The sequence below is a fragment of the Aedes albopictus genome, chromosome 2 (genome assembly GCF_035046485.1).
Source record: "Aedes albopictus strain Foshan chromosome 2, AalbF5, whole genome shotgun sequence".
Classification (NCBI taxonomy): domain Eukaryota; kingdom Metazoa; phylum Arthropoda; class Insecta; order Diptera; family Culicidae; genus Aedes; species Aedes albopictus.
The window spans coordinates 488856329-488872566 of NC_085137.1; the positions used below are offsets into that span (position 1 = coordinate 488856329).

At 37.3% G+C, this 16238-nt stretch overlaps 1 protein-coding gene across 4 annotated transcripts in view; it reads right to left on the reverse strand.

Annotated features, from left to right (window-relative positions):
- LOC109423294 (rap guanine nucleotide exchange factor 4) overlaps positions 1–16238 on the reverse strand; it is a 957479-nt gene that overhangs the window by 76348 nt on the left and 864893 nt on the right. For all 4 annotated transcript variants that reach the window (XM_062854198.1, XM_029870605.2, XM_020077464.3 and 1 more), the window contains 2 exons: positions 11967–12056; positions 11702–11816 (listed from right to left, as the gene is read on the reverse strand). In XM_062854198.1, the coding sequence (XP_062710182.1) occupies positions 11702–11816; positions 11967–12056 (205 nt within the window). The remainder of the gene's footprint in view (positions 1–11701; positions 11817–11966; positions 12057–16238) is intronic.

Below are 16238 nucleotides of genomic sequence, written 5' to 3' on the forward strand. Positions count from 1 at the left end.
ATAGTAGTATGTAGTTATTTGTATGTAACAATTGTTGCTGAAAGCCATCAGCAATAATGATAACAATCAAACGATCTGATGTTCTAAAAAAATACACGTCAAATGATAATGCTTATTTTTTCTATCAAACGTTGCGCGGATTTATATAGATGTTAACCCGCATCCTTCATCATCGAACATTGTTTCAGAACAATTTCAGACCGTTTAGGACCTATCGGATGTGAACACCGGACATAATCTCCGGATAAACCTACTACATACTGTATACCAAGGTTCACATCAATAAATCATTTTTTGCAGCCTCAAGTATTGACTTTAGTGGTATGGTGTCTTGGAAGAATTTGTTCTATATTCTTAAGGCGAGATTGGACGCATTTCCTAATTTTTTTTAGTTTTCGATTTTTTATTAAATAACGAGGCAATATTTTCAAAACCGGTTTTCATACACAGTTAGAGGGAGGATCGAGCTATCTTCTGGAATTTTTTCGGGTGTAAAACTTTTACCAATTTTTCAAAGACCATATTATTTCAACTTTTAAAATTTTACTCTAAAATGGTTTCCTTAAAACTGAAAAATATTTTTCACCTGAAAAAAAATCAGAAGATACCTTGATCTTTCCTCTAACTGTGTACGAAAACCGAATTTGAAAATATTGCTTCGTTATTTAATAACAAATCTAAAACCAAAAAGTGACGAAATGCTTCCAGTTTCGCCTTAAATCTTTATTTTGCAATTGACTTTTTTTTTCCATAAATGAAGACAGAGTATTGGTGTCTTCTGCAAAGTTGCAGAAAAATGTATTGTTGGAAAGTTTTCCGAACAAATCATTGCTTTATTTGCCTAATTTTAAGAGTCATGTATCGTACTTTGTAAACGACCCATTAACACGCTAAGTACCGACAGGCAGAAAAACGTGGAACTAATTTTTTGCACATCCATATCTCAGTAGTTAGTGAACTTAATTTCAATCTTTTTGCGTTATCGGAATCCTACACTATCCTAGAAAGTACTTGGGGGTTTTCGGCCTTGCAGTCTCCGGTGCAGTCAAAACGACATATATTTTCTATGCCCGACGTTTCGATGGACTATGCCATCTTTCTCGAGGGTTCCATTTAAACAAATTGGACGTAGTACGTATTAAAGACAAACAGAAAAACTACAAAGGTGAACACAACTTACAGAAATATCGTTCTTCGTCTGGTGGTATGAATTGCACATGAATTATAGTCATATTTTTGACGGACTTCATCAATTTCCTACAATTTTACAAACAATGATAAAAATAAACACTTTTACATAACATTTAAGACATTACTAACTGTTTTTGTCAGGAAAATCTGGGAAGTTTTGTATGGTGGATCACTACTCTGATCGTCACTATGCTATTCTAATTTTAAACCGTCAATTTGATTCCAGTCAGAAATTTGTTTGAATGTTGCGTACGAGTTCTGTGGGTTTTAGTTTCCTATTGGGTGTAATTGTCGTTAGTGTTAGTGATGTCAGCTATTTGCCTATCTACGTGGTTTGTTTTGGTTCTTGTCTTTAGTGTGTGTAATATTCCTGCATATAAGTATCATACTTAAGCTGTCGCAGTCGCTTCGTTTGTTTACCGTCCTGTCTGTGTTAATAATGTGGCACACTTCCAGAACGGGGAGAGCAGAGAAACGTCGATGGCAGTCGAGTATCAGGATATATGGAAGTAAACGGGTATGAAGATAGTATGGTAGTGCGCGTGGCCGACGGCTGGTGAATTTTACCGTTTTTCGATGAACTTTCTGAGTTTCTTATTCTTCTTCTGTTCTTTCGGTTCACGATTGAAATTTGTTATGGAAACTTTTTGCACCATAAAACAGAAAATTTCTTCAAATGTGCAAATAAAGCAGAAAATCGTAAGGCAATTACTAGCACGCATCCCTCTGATGCGATCTGGTAGCAAATACCGATGATTTTTGCTACTTTTCTGTGATGTTTCAAGATTTTAAGAAACCTCACCAGCAGCTGATTGGGTTTGCCATAACAAATTTCGGCTCATCTTCGGTTCTCTTCGGCTAAACTTTTTTCGTTGCTAACGAAAAATTTCTCACGCATACCTGAGCGTTCGTGTACAATTTCCCCCCCTGGTCGAGTATCTCCGTTCTGTCCAAATCGAAACGATGTTTGTTGTCGGCCGAATGCAGCAAGAGAGCTGTTCTCTCTTTTAGTCGGCCGAGTTCATAGCTGTTGTAGTTGTCGTCGGTCGTTGTTGTTGTTTTCGATGTCATTCATGAGTCTATCTAATTTGGTCATGTCGCTTCTGTGGTGTCCTATTCGTTTCTTCAGCGTGTTGGTTTGGTGGTTAGTCCAACGTAGCTTGCATCACAATCTCCGCAGGGTATCTTGTAGATGACGTTGTTACGTTGGTCTTCTGGTATTGGATCCTTGGTCTGGGTCAGGGGGGGGGATTGTGTTGATTAGGGAAGTCAGTTTTGAATGTTTTTGCCAGTCTATTTGTTAGGTTTGGAACGAACACCATAGGTTTGTACATGACTTCCTCATTTATACTGCTACGTCTATCCACCACATCTCTGCGCTGATTTATGAGGCGATGCACAGTGCTGCGCCCCATAGACAAAAGTGAAAAAATCGACTTCAAAATTTTGTTCAATCTAGTAGGCCATGCTGTTCATACATGCTTGAAGTATGTTGCTCGGCCATTATAAGCTTGAAGATCGTGTTTATTATACCAAAAAAACCTAGATTACCAATCAGTGTTTTCGTTGTCCATAGAAAAATAATATTTTATAAAACAGATTCATCTTTGGCCTAGCTCAACATTATTGAACGTTTACGTTTTCAGTGAAATTCAAAAGGGAAGGTCTACAACACATCAGTAGAATCTATTTTTTCGTTAAGCACGGCAATATGTTTTGATATTTGTGAAAATAAAATGTCATAATGTAAGTACTATATGGCGTAGAGGAAAAACGACCCCAAAATTCAAATTGATGAAACAAAAAATGACCTCAAAAGACCTCTCTGAATTTTTCACCATGTTTTCTTTATGGTATCCACTGAATACTGAATTCGACTCCAGCTGCTTTTATTTGCTAATTTGTTAGTTATCGAGCTTTTTTTTGAGTGATATATTTATACTCAAAATCGAATATATTTTTGATCAAGTGTTCTTTTCTGATCCGTTCAAACGAAAAATGTATCAGTTTTTATTGTTCCCTCGTTTACTTATGAAACTGCTGATTTCTACGAACAATTTGAGGGTTAACTTTTACGAATTGTCCAGTTTTAAAGTAAGCAACTGGGCAAGAAATGGCCAAACGCACGACCTTCAAGAAACAAAATTTTCGATGATGATAAAATTTGGTAAATAAGTCATTCTTGCAATTACCTATTGATTATGATCTATTTGTTTATATAGTTGCCTAAATTGCATTCTAGAAAAAAAAACAGCAAGATTTAAATAAATTGGCGTTTAAGACACTTAAGTGATTATGAATTATACATATGACATTTATGCAAATTGTAGCTTTTATCAAGCTTGTCAACTTCACCGAAGACACTATTGAGAAAAAATGTATGGTACGTTAGTTATGATTTTTGTCCTGCAGTTCCATACATTCGCAGCACTGTGCGATGTCGGAGTGGTCGGGGATAGTGGTTTATTTTTAGATGGTTGTCAATGATCGCATCAACCTCTGATTGAGATAAATTAGTGCTCAATTTCCTGACTCGCTTTATAAAGTTCGAGACCATGTTCATCTTCATGTGAAGTGGATGGCTCGACAAACAATCTAAAATTCGACCGGATGCCATTGGTTTGCAATAGCATTCGGTTTTTATTGACTGATCGGGACGTCTGACCAGAACCATATCCAAAAACGGCAGCCTTCCGTTTTGTTCTACTTCATGAGTGAACTGTATGTTGGGATTGTAGCTGTTGAAAACATTCAGCACTTCCAGCACCTTATCTAGCGGTAATGCTAAGATTAGGTCATCCATGTACTTCTTTATGACCGGCGTTGGAAAATTGATCTTGGCCATAACATTTGTCATCAACATTTCCATGACCATATCTGCGACGGTGGGAGATAATGGGTACCCGAAATTTGTTTGTAGTACTTCCCTCGGTAGGAGAAGTAACTACACTCGATACAGAAGATCGTAATCTCTATAAACACGCTGAAAAAACCGTTCCGAAAAGTGTCCACATCGAGTCACGCATACTGGAACAACCGAGAACTCTCTTTACAAAAATACACCATGAATAAAAATCACGGTATCAAGAACTTTGTTCAGCTACATGCACGTAACGCCTCCGTAACGCAATGCCTGACAGTAGAAGCGGAACAAGAATCTTAAAAACGTGAACTGTGTTCTTACAGCCGTGATTCATATCACGGCACCAGGAACAAAGTTCATGGTCTGCAATAGAGAGTTTGACGTTTCAGAACAAAACATCACGGGAACTAGAACTTCCAGAGTTCCAGAAGCCGTGATTCTGTTCACGGCACGGAGAATTCAGTTCATGAGCTGCAATCAAATGCTAGTACTAGCGAAACAAACATCTCAAAATCAAGAACGGCGTTCTAAATCACAATCACGAAAGCAAGAACGACTCAATTTCGAAGATTTCAATAATCAGAGCATGTAGAAGACCGTACTTCATAAAATGCGACATTACAGCCATTTCGTCCACTACAACGTAACGGATACCTTGGGTGTGCACTACGTTGTTTTCTCTCGCTGCGCTTCTTTCCGGAACTGATTGCTGCTGCACGATGATCGGTGCCTCCTGAGAGCCGCCGGAGTATCCTGGAAGTGGTTCCGATGTGGTTACCGATGGTAGGTGTCTTGGTTCAAATCCCGTTCGGATCCGAAAATTTTATAACGTACTGGAAACTTTTTTTTATGTTACCTACTTTTGCTAAAAATAGAATAACACACTTAAAAATATTTACCCAAAAATATACTCATTTAAATTAGTTTTTACCCTAAAAGGTTGCCAAGGAATCATAACACAATTTGTTGTAATTTTGTTAAATTCTATCATATTTCATGGAACAAGTTTTGTAATATTTTTGTTATGATCATAACAAACATTATTACATTTTTGTTCTTTTTTTGTGGGAAATTTGTTAGAATTTTACATGTTTTATAACAACCCTTGTTATAAAAAATTATTGTAACAAAATAACACAGCTTGTTATAATTTTGTAATGTCCATCTAGTCGGGTAGCATTTATCTGATTTGCTGATATGTCTGGAAACATACTTGAAAAACTTGTAATTAATTAGATGGCACAGAATGTTGCTAATTGACAAAGATATGCCTGGAAAAATCTTTGAAGGAATCTTTATGGAAAAATCCTCAGAGAACCACCGAAAAATGCCAAGAGGAATCACTGGAGAAATCCTTGGTGAATTTATAGGTAAAATTTCTGGAGGAATCCCTGGAAGAATTCGTGGAGAAATTACAGGACGAAACCCGACAGGAATTTCAGAAAAAAAAACCGTATGTGATTTCTGTCGAAACCTCTACAGGAATTTCTGGATATATCCGTTGAGTAATTTCTGAAGGAATCCCTTTTGCAATCTCGTTACAAATCCTTAGAGGCTTCCCTAGAGGAATTCCTTGAATATATCCTGGAAGATCTGGGAAACCGAACAGCTACAAGAGGAGTGGAAGGAAGGGATAATCTGTCCCATCCACATGAAAAGCGACAAGTTAATGTGTGAGAACTTTCGAGCGATCACCATTTTGAATGCCGCCTACAAAGTGCTATCCCAGATCATCTTCCGTCGTCTTTCACCTGAAGTAAATGAGTTCGTGGGAAGTTATCAAGCCGGTTGAATCGACGGCCGGTCGGACCAGATCTTCACCGTACGGCAAATCCTCCAGAAATGCCGTGAATACCAGGTCCCAACGCACCACCTGTTCATCGACTTCAAAGCGGCATACGACAGTATCGACCGCACAGGGCTATGGAAAATCATGGACGAGAACAGCTTTCCCGGGAAGCTTACCAGACTGATAAGAACAACGATGGACGGCGTGCAGAACAGCGTAAGGATTTCGGGTGAACTATCCAGTTCATTCGAATCTCGACGGGGACAACGACAAGGTGATGAACTTTCCTGCCTACTATTCAACATCGCCCTGGAAGGTGTTATGCGACGAGCCGGGCTCAACAGCCGGGGTACGATCTTCACGAAATCCGGCCAATTTGTCTGTTTTGCGGATGATATGGATATTATTGCTAGAACATTTGCAACGGTGGCAGAACTGTACACCCGCCTGAAACGAAACGTGAAGCAGCAAAGGTCGGACTGGTGGTGAATGCGGCTAAGACAAAGCACATGCTGGTAGGCAAGGTTTTTATATATTGTAAGGTTGAGCATGACGTTTAGTTTGTGGAGAAGCGAATTTGAGGAGGCGGGGTATTTGTTTTCAGAATTTCTCACGGTGAAAAAATAATGGCCGCCCAGCCAGTTTTGAATCTAAGACAACCTTAGAATATATATATATTGCTGGTAGGTGGGACTGAGCGAGACAGGACAAACCTTGGCAGCGATGCTACGATAGACGGGGATATTTTCGAGGTGGTAGAAGATTTCGTCTACCTCGGTTCCTTGCTAACGGCTGACAATAACGTGAGCCGTGAAATACGAAGGCGCAACATCAGTGGAAATCGTGCCTACTACGGGCTCCAGAAGAAACTGCGGTCAAAAAAGATTTACCCCCGCACCAAATGTACCATGTACAAGACGCTAATAAGACCGGTGGTTCTCTACGGGCACGAGACATGGACGATGCTCGAGGAGGACCTACAAGCACTCGGAGTTTTCGAGCGACCCGTGCTAAGGACGATCTTTGGCGGTGTGCAGGAGAACGGTGTGTGGTGGAGAAGGATGAACCACGAGCTCGCTGCACTCTACGGTGAACCCAACATTCTGAAAGTGGCTAAAGCTGGACGGATACGGTGGGCAGGGCATGTTGCAAGAATGCTGGACAACAACCCTGCAAAGTTGGTGTTTGCTAACCATTCGGTTGGTACAAGAAGGCGTGGGGCGCAGAGAGCACGATGGGCGGACCAGGTGGAGCGTGATCTGGCGAGTGTTGGGCGTGACCGACGTTGGAGAGCTGCAGCTGCAAATCGAGTATTATGGCGGCAAAGTGTTGATTCAGTGTTATCATGAATTTGATGTTGAAGTAAATAAATGAAATTAATCTGCAGTTATTGCTCTAGGAGTCCTCTAGGATTTCCAGGTGAATTTCAAGCAGTCTTCAGCAAGAAGAATCCCAGCAAGATTTCTTGGAGGATTCCCACCACGAATGCCTTTGGAAATCCCAGCAGCATTTCAAAAGGAATTTCAAATATACACGGATTTTTTTTAACTAAATGTGAAAATAGTGAAATGCTTGAAATGTCATAACTTTTTTGTTTATTAGTTTACCATCACCAAATTTTTTTGGTAGATAGCTAATATAGTGGACCGTTTTTCCTAAAAAAAAAATACTCTGGTAATAAGATACGGTTTTGAGAAATTTGAGTTTTTGTGACAATATTTTTTGACGCAAAAAAAGAAAATGTTTTACAGTGTATATTTTTTTAGGAATCATCATTCAGTTATCTAACTTTGCGGAAAAAATCAAAACAATCGAACGAACCGTTTTTGCTGTGCAGCTTTTTGAACATTTTTGAACCAGTTTCACATACACCCTTTTGAAAAGTTTGTCGTGATTCAATATGAAGATTTGATATCGAAAAATGATGATTTAGTGGATGGATGGATGGATGATCTCCAGTGGATAACTGACACTGAGGAAGATTACAAGTGGTAGTCGAAATACGCGTATCTATCAAAGGATAAGCAAAATAGGGTAGAATTAAAAGGTATGAAACTGATTACACTCATTCAAACAAGATGTTTGATCATTGGTTTCTTTTTGGATAAATATTAGACCCTGTGTGCTGGGATGGTAAGGACGGCAAGTGCACACCGCATAGTCTCAAAAGACGCGGTTTGTGTGCTAGCGGACATGATGTCCGTAGCGCTAGTTGTAGAAAAAGATGAAGAGTGCTTCAAGCTCCGTGGTGTAAGAGACACGAGGCTGATCCCCGAAACATCATTAATGTTGAGAACTTCCCTTATGATTGTTCTTACGAAGTTGTAATTATTGTCATAAAAGCTACTACTTAGTATTTCAATCTTAACCGTCCCCTTTCAAACGTTGACTGTGTGACCATTGACGAATCTTAGGGCCACATCCAGATCCCTTCAAAATTTATTTGGCCTAAGGTGAAGATATAACGAAGTGTTCTATCGGGTGGTACAGCCAGAGCCGTAGCGTGCGGTGGGACAGGATGGTCCCCGCCAAGGGCGCCAGCCTCAGAGGGGCGCCGAAAGGGGGGGGGGGTTGTGCTTGCGTATTCTCAAAAATTTCGATTTTTCTAGATTATTTTGAATATTTACAATGATGATATCTGAGAATTTATCTACTATTTTATTTTGAGAAATCATTGTAGTTTTTTTAATGAGCAAAGAAAAATCAGTATGATTTCAAAATTCTAGAGAATGTTTCTTTCTTAAAAATCCGAGGACTTTCATCGAATTCGTTCAAATAATAAATATTCCGATGATGCTCTTTCAGTTCATACAATCGTTATTTCTAGTAAATGTTTGGCCTTAAACTCTTGTAAATCTTGTTCCAGTAAAATTTGGCTATTTGCTCTTGTAAATCTAGCAGACATTTTATTTTTATTTTCATTTCCTCAAAACAAATTTAATATTACAGGAATTCCTTCATAAATTTCACCATTTATATCTTCGGAATTTCTTGCAGGGTTTTTTCACTTTGTTTTAAAAAATTCTTTCAGAAATTCTTCTAGGGATTTCATTTATAGTTATGTTCAGGTCGTTACCTTTAATCTAACAGCATCATCAACGCACCGTAGTTACCACACGGCTCGAAACAACATTGTATCACAACCTGCCAGTTCATCAATTTAGTTGACGCACCATAGTTCCCATACGGTGCTATGCAACGTTTCATCCGAGCCTGCCAGATCATCGAGACACCAGTTCCCACGCCACGCGAAGCAACTTTGTCACGATGAAACCGGAGTCCTGAAACGTGACAATTCGATGAGAAGCAGTACAGCGACATCATTGTTTCCCAGGCTGACCCGGTGAGTTAGAAGTGAAGTTAGGTTACCAGGATAGAAGAATAAATTAAGTGATTCAGTTCTAGTTTAGACTTTAAAGAGTGTAGTGCTTTTTTTAAAAATCCGAAAATAATCACTTAGACATTTGTTTATGTGATTATTTTCGGATTCCTGCAGAAATTCTCACTGAAACTCCTTCAGTAAATCTAAAAAAAAAGTCAAAAATTCTTGTGGGGATTCCTCTTGAAATTTCTCGAAGGACTCGTTTTGAAATTCCTCCAGGGAAGCTTTTAGGAAGTTATTTAGGAATTTATTCAAAAATTAATCAAATAATTCCTCCGATTATTTGATCAAGAATTTAATTAAAAAATCTGCCATAGTTTCCTTACGAATTTTTTGCAGATATTCTTAGAGATTGATACTTCTATTTAACAATTGTTCTGAGTTTCCTTCAGAAATTCTTATAGAGATTCCTGCAAAAATATCTTCAATAGGATTACTTAGAAAACCTTCAACAGGCTTCCCCAGTAGTTCATCCATAGATTCCTAACGAAAATCTTGCAGATATTTCAAAAATAATCTTAAGGAGATTTTTTAGAAAATCTCCTATAGATTTTGTTCCGGCTTTTCGAACTTTTCGACTTTCCTATAGATTAATTCAGAAATTCGACAAAAGTTTCCTTCAAAAATTCTTGTATAGATTCCTTTAGAAAAAAGAAATCTCTCCCATCGTATAGAAAATCTTCCATTGATTCCTTTCGATATTGTTCCATGTTCACTGAAGATTGCTCTATAAATTTCTACTGGAATTCCTGTAGAAAGCCTTTCATGAATTTTCTCATAAATTCCTCCAGAAAATTGTAAATTAGGAATTCCTTCAAAAATTTGTTTCAGAAGATCCTCCAGAGATTCCTTAAGAAACTTTTTCAGGGATTCCTTCCCTGATGCCCTGCAAAATTGTTAGCCCTTGCTGAATTATACTAACCGTGACTTGATAAACAGTTTTCGAATGAGTGTAATCAGTTTCGTACCTTTTAATTCCGCCCTATGTTGCTTATCCTTTGACAGATACGCGTATTTCGACTACCACTTGTAATCTTCCTCAGTGTCAGTTATCCAACATAGGGCGGAATTAAAAGGTACGAAACTGATTACACTCATTCGAAGAGGGTATTCTGCTTAGAGGGTTCGAAAAGTCGGTACAAGGTTGATAAACAGTGTTGTTTTCGCAGCGGCTGGAGGAGGATTATGTAGGGTGATGGGAGGATGACAGAATGTGAACGATCCGTGGCTGAGTATCGGGGGATTCCGAAAGAGCTGCGAGTCGGATTAGTAGGATCTAACACCTTCAAAAAATCTTCTTTTATAAATTCTTCCTGTGCACTGGTTTTCCACAATTTTTTACAAGCATTTCTTCACGAACTGTGCAAGAATTACTGCATGAATTCCATTGGAAATTCTTGCTGAAATGTCTCCCGGATTTTCATTCTCCGGATATTCCTGCAGGAAATCCTCCAGAGATTCATGCATAATTTCATTCAATAATTCCTCCATGTCAATGGTTCGGCTAATGATTACTGATTTTTTTTACAGCTCTTCTGAGAAATATTTTCATTTAGCTCCAGAAGAAACCATTGGTAAAGTTATTGGAAAGTTCTGGTAAAACCAATTGATATAATTGCCGAAAAATGGTAAAATAGATCTTTGAGGATTCCTGAAACCCCCTGAAACTCAATTAAGTGTTTTTGAAAACAAAATTCAGTTGGACAAAAAATCCTTAAAAAAATAAAATTTCCTGAAGAATCGTATGCATCATTAATATTAGGAATCTGAAATATAACTTATAATTATTCTGCGGGTCTTAGTGAGATTTTCGAAATACTAAATGTATCTTATGCTAGTATTAGACAAATAATTTTTTAGAAATTTTTGGGCGACTGCATTGAAATTTCTAAAGAAAAACACGAATGAAGAATACTCTAAGAAAATAAAAAAAATAGAATCGGGGGGATTTTTTGCTTCGGAATATCAAAATCCAACTTTTTAAGAAAATTTGAAAAAAATGAATAAGTACAAACTTTTGCAAAATAATAATTTTCAATTGTTGTGGGGCGCCAATCTGGATGTTTGCCAAGGGCGCCATGAGACCACGCTACGGCTCTGGGTACAGTTAATAGAGGAATCTGGGAATTTTCCTTCTTTTGAAAACATCCTATATTATTGAGTCGGTCTATCATTCGATTTAACCCTCCTTTTGCATTAGGGTAATTTTTGACCCAAGGGCCTGTCCATAAACTACGTAGACTCTTAGGGGGGGACGGGGGGGTCTGGCCAAGTTCTACGCTCCATACAAATTTCGAAAATTTTGTATGAACAAAAGTCTACGGAGGGGGAGGGGGGGTCTGAGATGACCCAAAATGAGTCTACGTAGTTTATGGACAGCGCCCAAGCCATACGTCAGCGAACTGTTCCCAACGTGATGCAATAGGAAGGTTAACAGATTTCTAGAGCTGGGCAGAAAAAAAAAACTAATACTCACTGTCATCATCCGGTCGTATAACAGTCTTTGAGTGTGTGTTTCCACTGAATAGGCAAATGGGTTGTCCGTTGGGTGGCAATTTCCACTTCTGGCTCGCATTCATCTGTCGATCCTCCTGCAGAAACGGGGGAAAAGAAAAGAAAAACGTCCAGGACATTAATCCAGTTAAAAAACGTTACCCTGTTCTATTATCTGGTGTCGTTCCTCGCCGACATTCACTCGCCACGTCTCGTTCGTCGATGAAAATGTCAGCGATTACACTTACCTGATACCGGGATAATTGCGTTAGCACGTGATGTATGATGCTGATCTCCTCCTGGAGGACACCTTCCGACTCGACATCGGTTGCAATTTCCTGCGAAGTGGAAGAGTAGGAGAAATTAAGGGACACTTGGCAAATGGATTTGCGACCAACAAATGTGGTGTCACGTACCTAGCGGAAGGTTAGTGAATCATGCCGTCCACCATCCTCCACCACTTAGAAATACAAGCTTCTCTAAGCAACTATCTTTTTCAAAGATACATAAGGCGATTTTTTTTTATTACCGTACGGGTTTGGGCCGAAGGGTCTCAGAATTTTATGAAACTTTTTCCACAGGTAGGGCTCATGGATATATGAACAAAAAAAAAAAAATGAAAAAAATTCAGGGTCGCCTATTTTTCCGGAAAACTCAGGTGGAATTTTTTTGTTTTCCCCTGGCACTACTTACTTTGAAAAATCATAACTCAAGAACGAAGCATCGTAGAACAAAGTTTTTTTAGAAAATAAAAGCAAATTTTCTTAGAAATTCAAAAAAAAATATTAACTGGAAAAAGTTTTCTCAAAATTTTCCACAGTTGAGAAAATTCCTAAAGAAAAGCCGGAAAAACTATGAACGGAATCGTGGAAAATTTTCAAAAAAATATTTTTGAGAAGGTGATTTCATAAGCTTACATCGCTGAAATTTTTGGAATGCACTTAGGGTCTGGGACCATTTGGGCAGGAGCACCTATTTTGGGCACTTGCTGCTATAACTCAGTCAATTTTGAACCGATTGACCTGATTTTTGAAACACGATCAGATACGCACATTATCCAGCCATGTGCAAAAATTCAAGTCAATCGGTTTGAAATTGACTGAGGTATAGCAGCAAGTGCCCAAAATAGGTGCTCCTGCCCAAATGGTCCCAGACCCTATTTATTCGTTTTTGAGTTATGGCCAATTTTGATGAAAAATGTCCAAATGTGCCATATAAGCCTTTTTTTTTGAAAAATCATAACTCAAGCACGAAGCATCATAGAAACAAAGTTTTTTTTTTTAGAAAATGAAAGCAAATTTTCTCAGAAATGAAAAAAAAAATAAATATGAACTGGAAAAAGTTTTCACAAAATTTTCCACAGTTGAGAAAGTTCGTTAAGAAAAGCCGGAAAAACTATGCCCGAACTCACGAAAAATTTTCAAAAAAATATTTTTGAGAAGGTAATTTCATAAGTTGTGATCGCTGAAATTTTTGAAATGCACTTTTTTTTCGTTCCTGAGTTATTTTGTGAAAAATGACCATATAATATAGGCTTACATGGTCATTTTCCACAAAATTGGCCATAACTCAGGAAAAAAAGTGCATTCCAAAAATTTCAACAAACAAAGCTTATGGAATCACCTTCTCGAAAATATTTGTTTTGAAAATTTTCCGCGAATTCGAGCATAGTTTTCCCGGCCTTTCTTTATGAATTTTCTCAACGGTGGAAAATTTTGTGGAAAACTTTTTCCACTTCATATTTTTTTTAATTTCTGAGAAAATTTACTTTCATTTTCTAAAAAAACTTTGTATCTACGATGCTTCGTTCTTGAGTTATGATTTTTCAAAGAAAAGGCTTATATGGCACATTTGGACATTTTCCAACTAAATTGGTCATAAATCAAAAACGAAAAAAAACGTGCATTCCAAAAATTTCAGCGATTAAAGCTTATAAAATAACCTTCCCAAAAATATTTTTTTGAAAATTTACCGCGATTTCGGGCATAGTTTTCCCGGTCTTTCTTTATGAATTTTCTCAACGGTGGAAAATTTTGTGGAAAACTTTTTCCACTTCATATTTTTTTTTAATTTCTGAGAAAATTTACTTTCATTTTCTAAAAAAACTTTGTATCTACGATGCTTCGTTCTTGAGTTATGATTTTTCAAAGAAAAGGCTTATATGGCACATTTGGACATTTTCCAACTAAATTGGTCATAAATCAAAAACGAAAAAAAACGTGCATTCCAAAAATTTCAGCGATTAAAGCTTATAAAATAACCTTCCCAAAAATATTTTTTTGAAAATTTACCGCGATTTCGGGCATAGTTTTTCCGGCTTTTCTTTACGAATTTTCTCAACTGTGGAAAATTTTGTGGAAAACTTTGTCCAGTTCATTTTTTTTTTGGATTTCTGTGAAAATTTACTATTATTTTCTAAAAAAACTTTGTTTTTTCTCATTTTTTTGTTCATATATCCATGAGCCCTGCCTGTGGAAAAAGTTTCATGAAAATTTGAGAACCTTCGTCCCAATTTGTACGATAATTAAAAAAAATCCCCATAACTAGCCGTTAAATTGTCAGAGTCTTGGAATATTGAGTGTTTTTATAATGTAATATATTGAATACTGACGAAATGATAAAATAAATCGCTTAACGATGGCAACTAAGAATTTCAAAAATATAAGCTAGCAGTTCTGTCCGTCATTTTCCCAGAATTTTCTGAAACTTTCTCTTGGATTTGTATCAAATAATTTTGAATTCAGTCAGATTTCTTCTACGGATCGAAGTTTTTATCCCAAAGGTCTGTCAGATAGAGTTATTCCTTGTAGTTCTATAAAACATTTACATATATCAATGTTCGTCAGATACTGATCCAGCAATTTCGTCTAAACCTTCATGCATTTTAAAAAATTATCCAATCCAAAAACCTAATCTCCAGTCTGATGGAGTGGCTGGTGTTACCTCATTTGCCATCATTCGATTGCACGCCCCAAAACCATTTTGCTTCTCCTTCAATACAGAACTGTGATTCCGATTTCAATCCACGCAGTTGATCATCTCGGAAATTAGCATCGCCGTCGCATCGTCGTCGATGCGACTATTTGGAATTCTGACGACGCGCGCGTGTGGCACCACGTTCGTTGTTGTTGCTATTGCACCAACTTTATTCAGTTGGGAAATTAATCTCTTTCTGTGCGGCGACAACGACAACGGAGTAAATCGAATTTTCTCATCTTTTTGGGAAATTTGTGATCAACCAACAAGTGCGAACGATGCGCGAGATGCATCTGGCTGTACCATTCCAAAATGGCAGACGACGAAAAAGCTTGTTATGATATTGACAGGGGTATAGTGGTAGCGGTAGCATTGAAATGGCATTTGCACCAATAATGTGTAAATTCGATTTGCTGCCATGCTGCACTATTGATGTCAGAATTTCGCAGGGGAGGATTGATCAGAATGGATTCGTGGAACAACATTTCCAATATCTAACTGATAAGTTGTGAAGCTTTACGTTTAATAAAAATAATTTCAATTTTGAAAGAAACTACATAAGGGGATTTATTTTTTATTATCATACAAATTGGTACGAAGGTTCTCAGAATTCAATGAATATTTTTCACGGGTAGGATTCATATATATATGAACAGAAACTAAATTGAAAAAAATCAGGGTCGCCTAATTTTCCGGAAAACTCCAGTGGAAAACAAACATTTTCCACAGACACCACCTACTTGAAAAATCATAACTCAAAAAACCACACCTTGAAAATTTCACAGAATATAGCTTATGTAATTCCCTTCCAAAAATATTTTTTATAAGAATTTTTCCGACTTATAGGGTAATTTTCCAATTGTTGCACGGCTAAAAACTCGCCTGTTGTTGCACACTCCATGTTATTCTTATGGAGTGTGCAACAATTGTCAAATTTTTAGCCGTACAATAATTGAAAAATTACCCTATAGTTTTTCCGACTTTTCCAACCAATTTTCCTCAACAGTGTAAAATTACTTTCAAAAATATTTTTTTTGGGAATTTTTCCGGACTTCGAAAATAGTTTTTCCGACTTTTCCAACCAATTTTCCTCAACAGTGGCAAATTTTGTGAAATACAATTTTTATTTTGTATTTGTTTTTGAATTGCGAAAATTTGCTAAAAGTGTGTCTAAGATGCTTCGTTCTTGAGTTATGATTTTTCAAGGTAGGTGGTGTCTGTGGAAAATGTTTGTTTTCCACTGGAGTTTTCCGGGAAATTCGGCGACCCTGAAAAAAAAATTCAATAAATTTTGAGAACCTTTGTATCAATTTGTACGACAATAAAAAAATCCCCATAAGACAATAAACACCATATTTTGGAAAAATCAATTTGCCAAAAAACAAATGAAAATAATTTTGGAGACAGTAGATTTAATATTTGCGAAAAATATATGCCTTAACACGTTTTGCGTTTTAAAATTATGTATCATAACTTTGACAAAAAAAAAGGTTTATCTCAGAATGGAACATACGTTACAAGCTTATTCCAGATTCCACGTCATT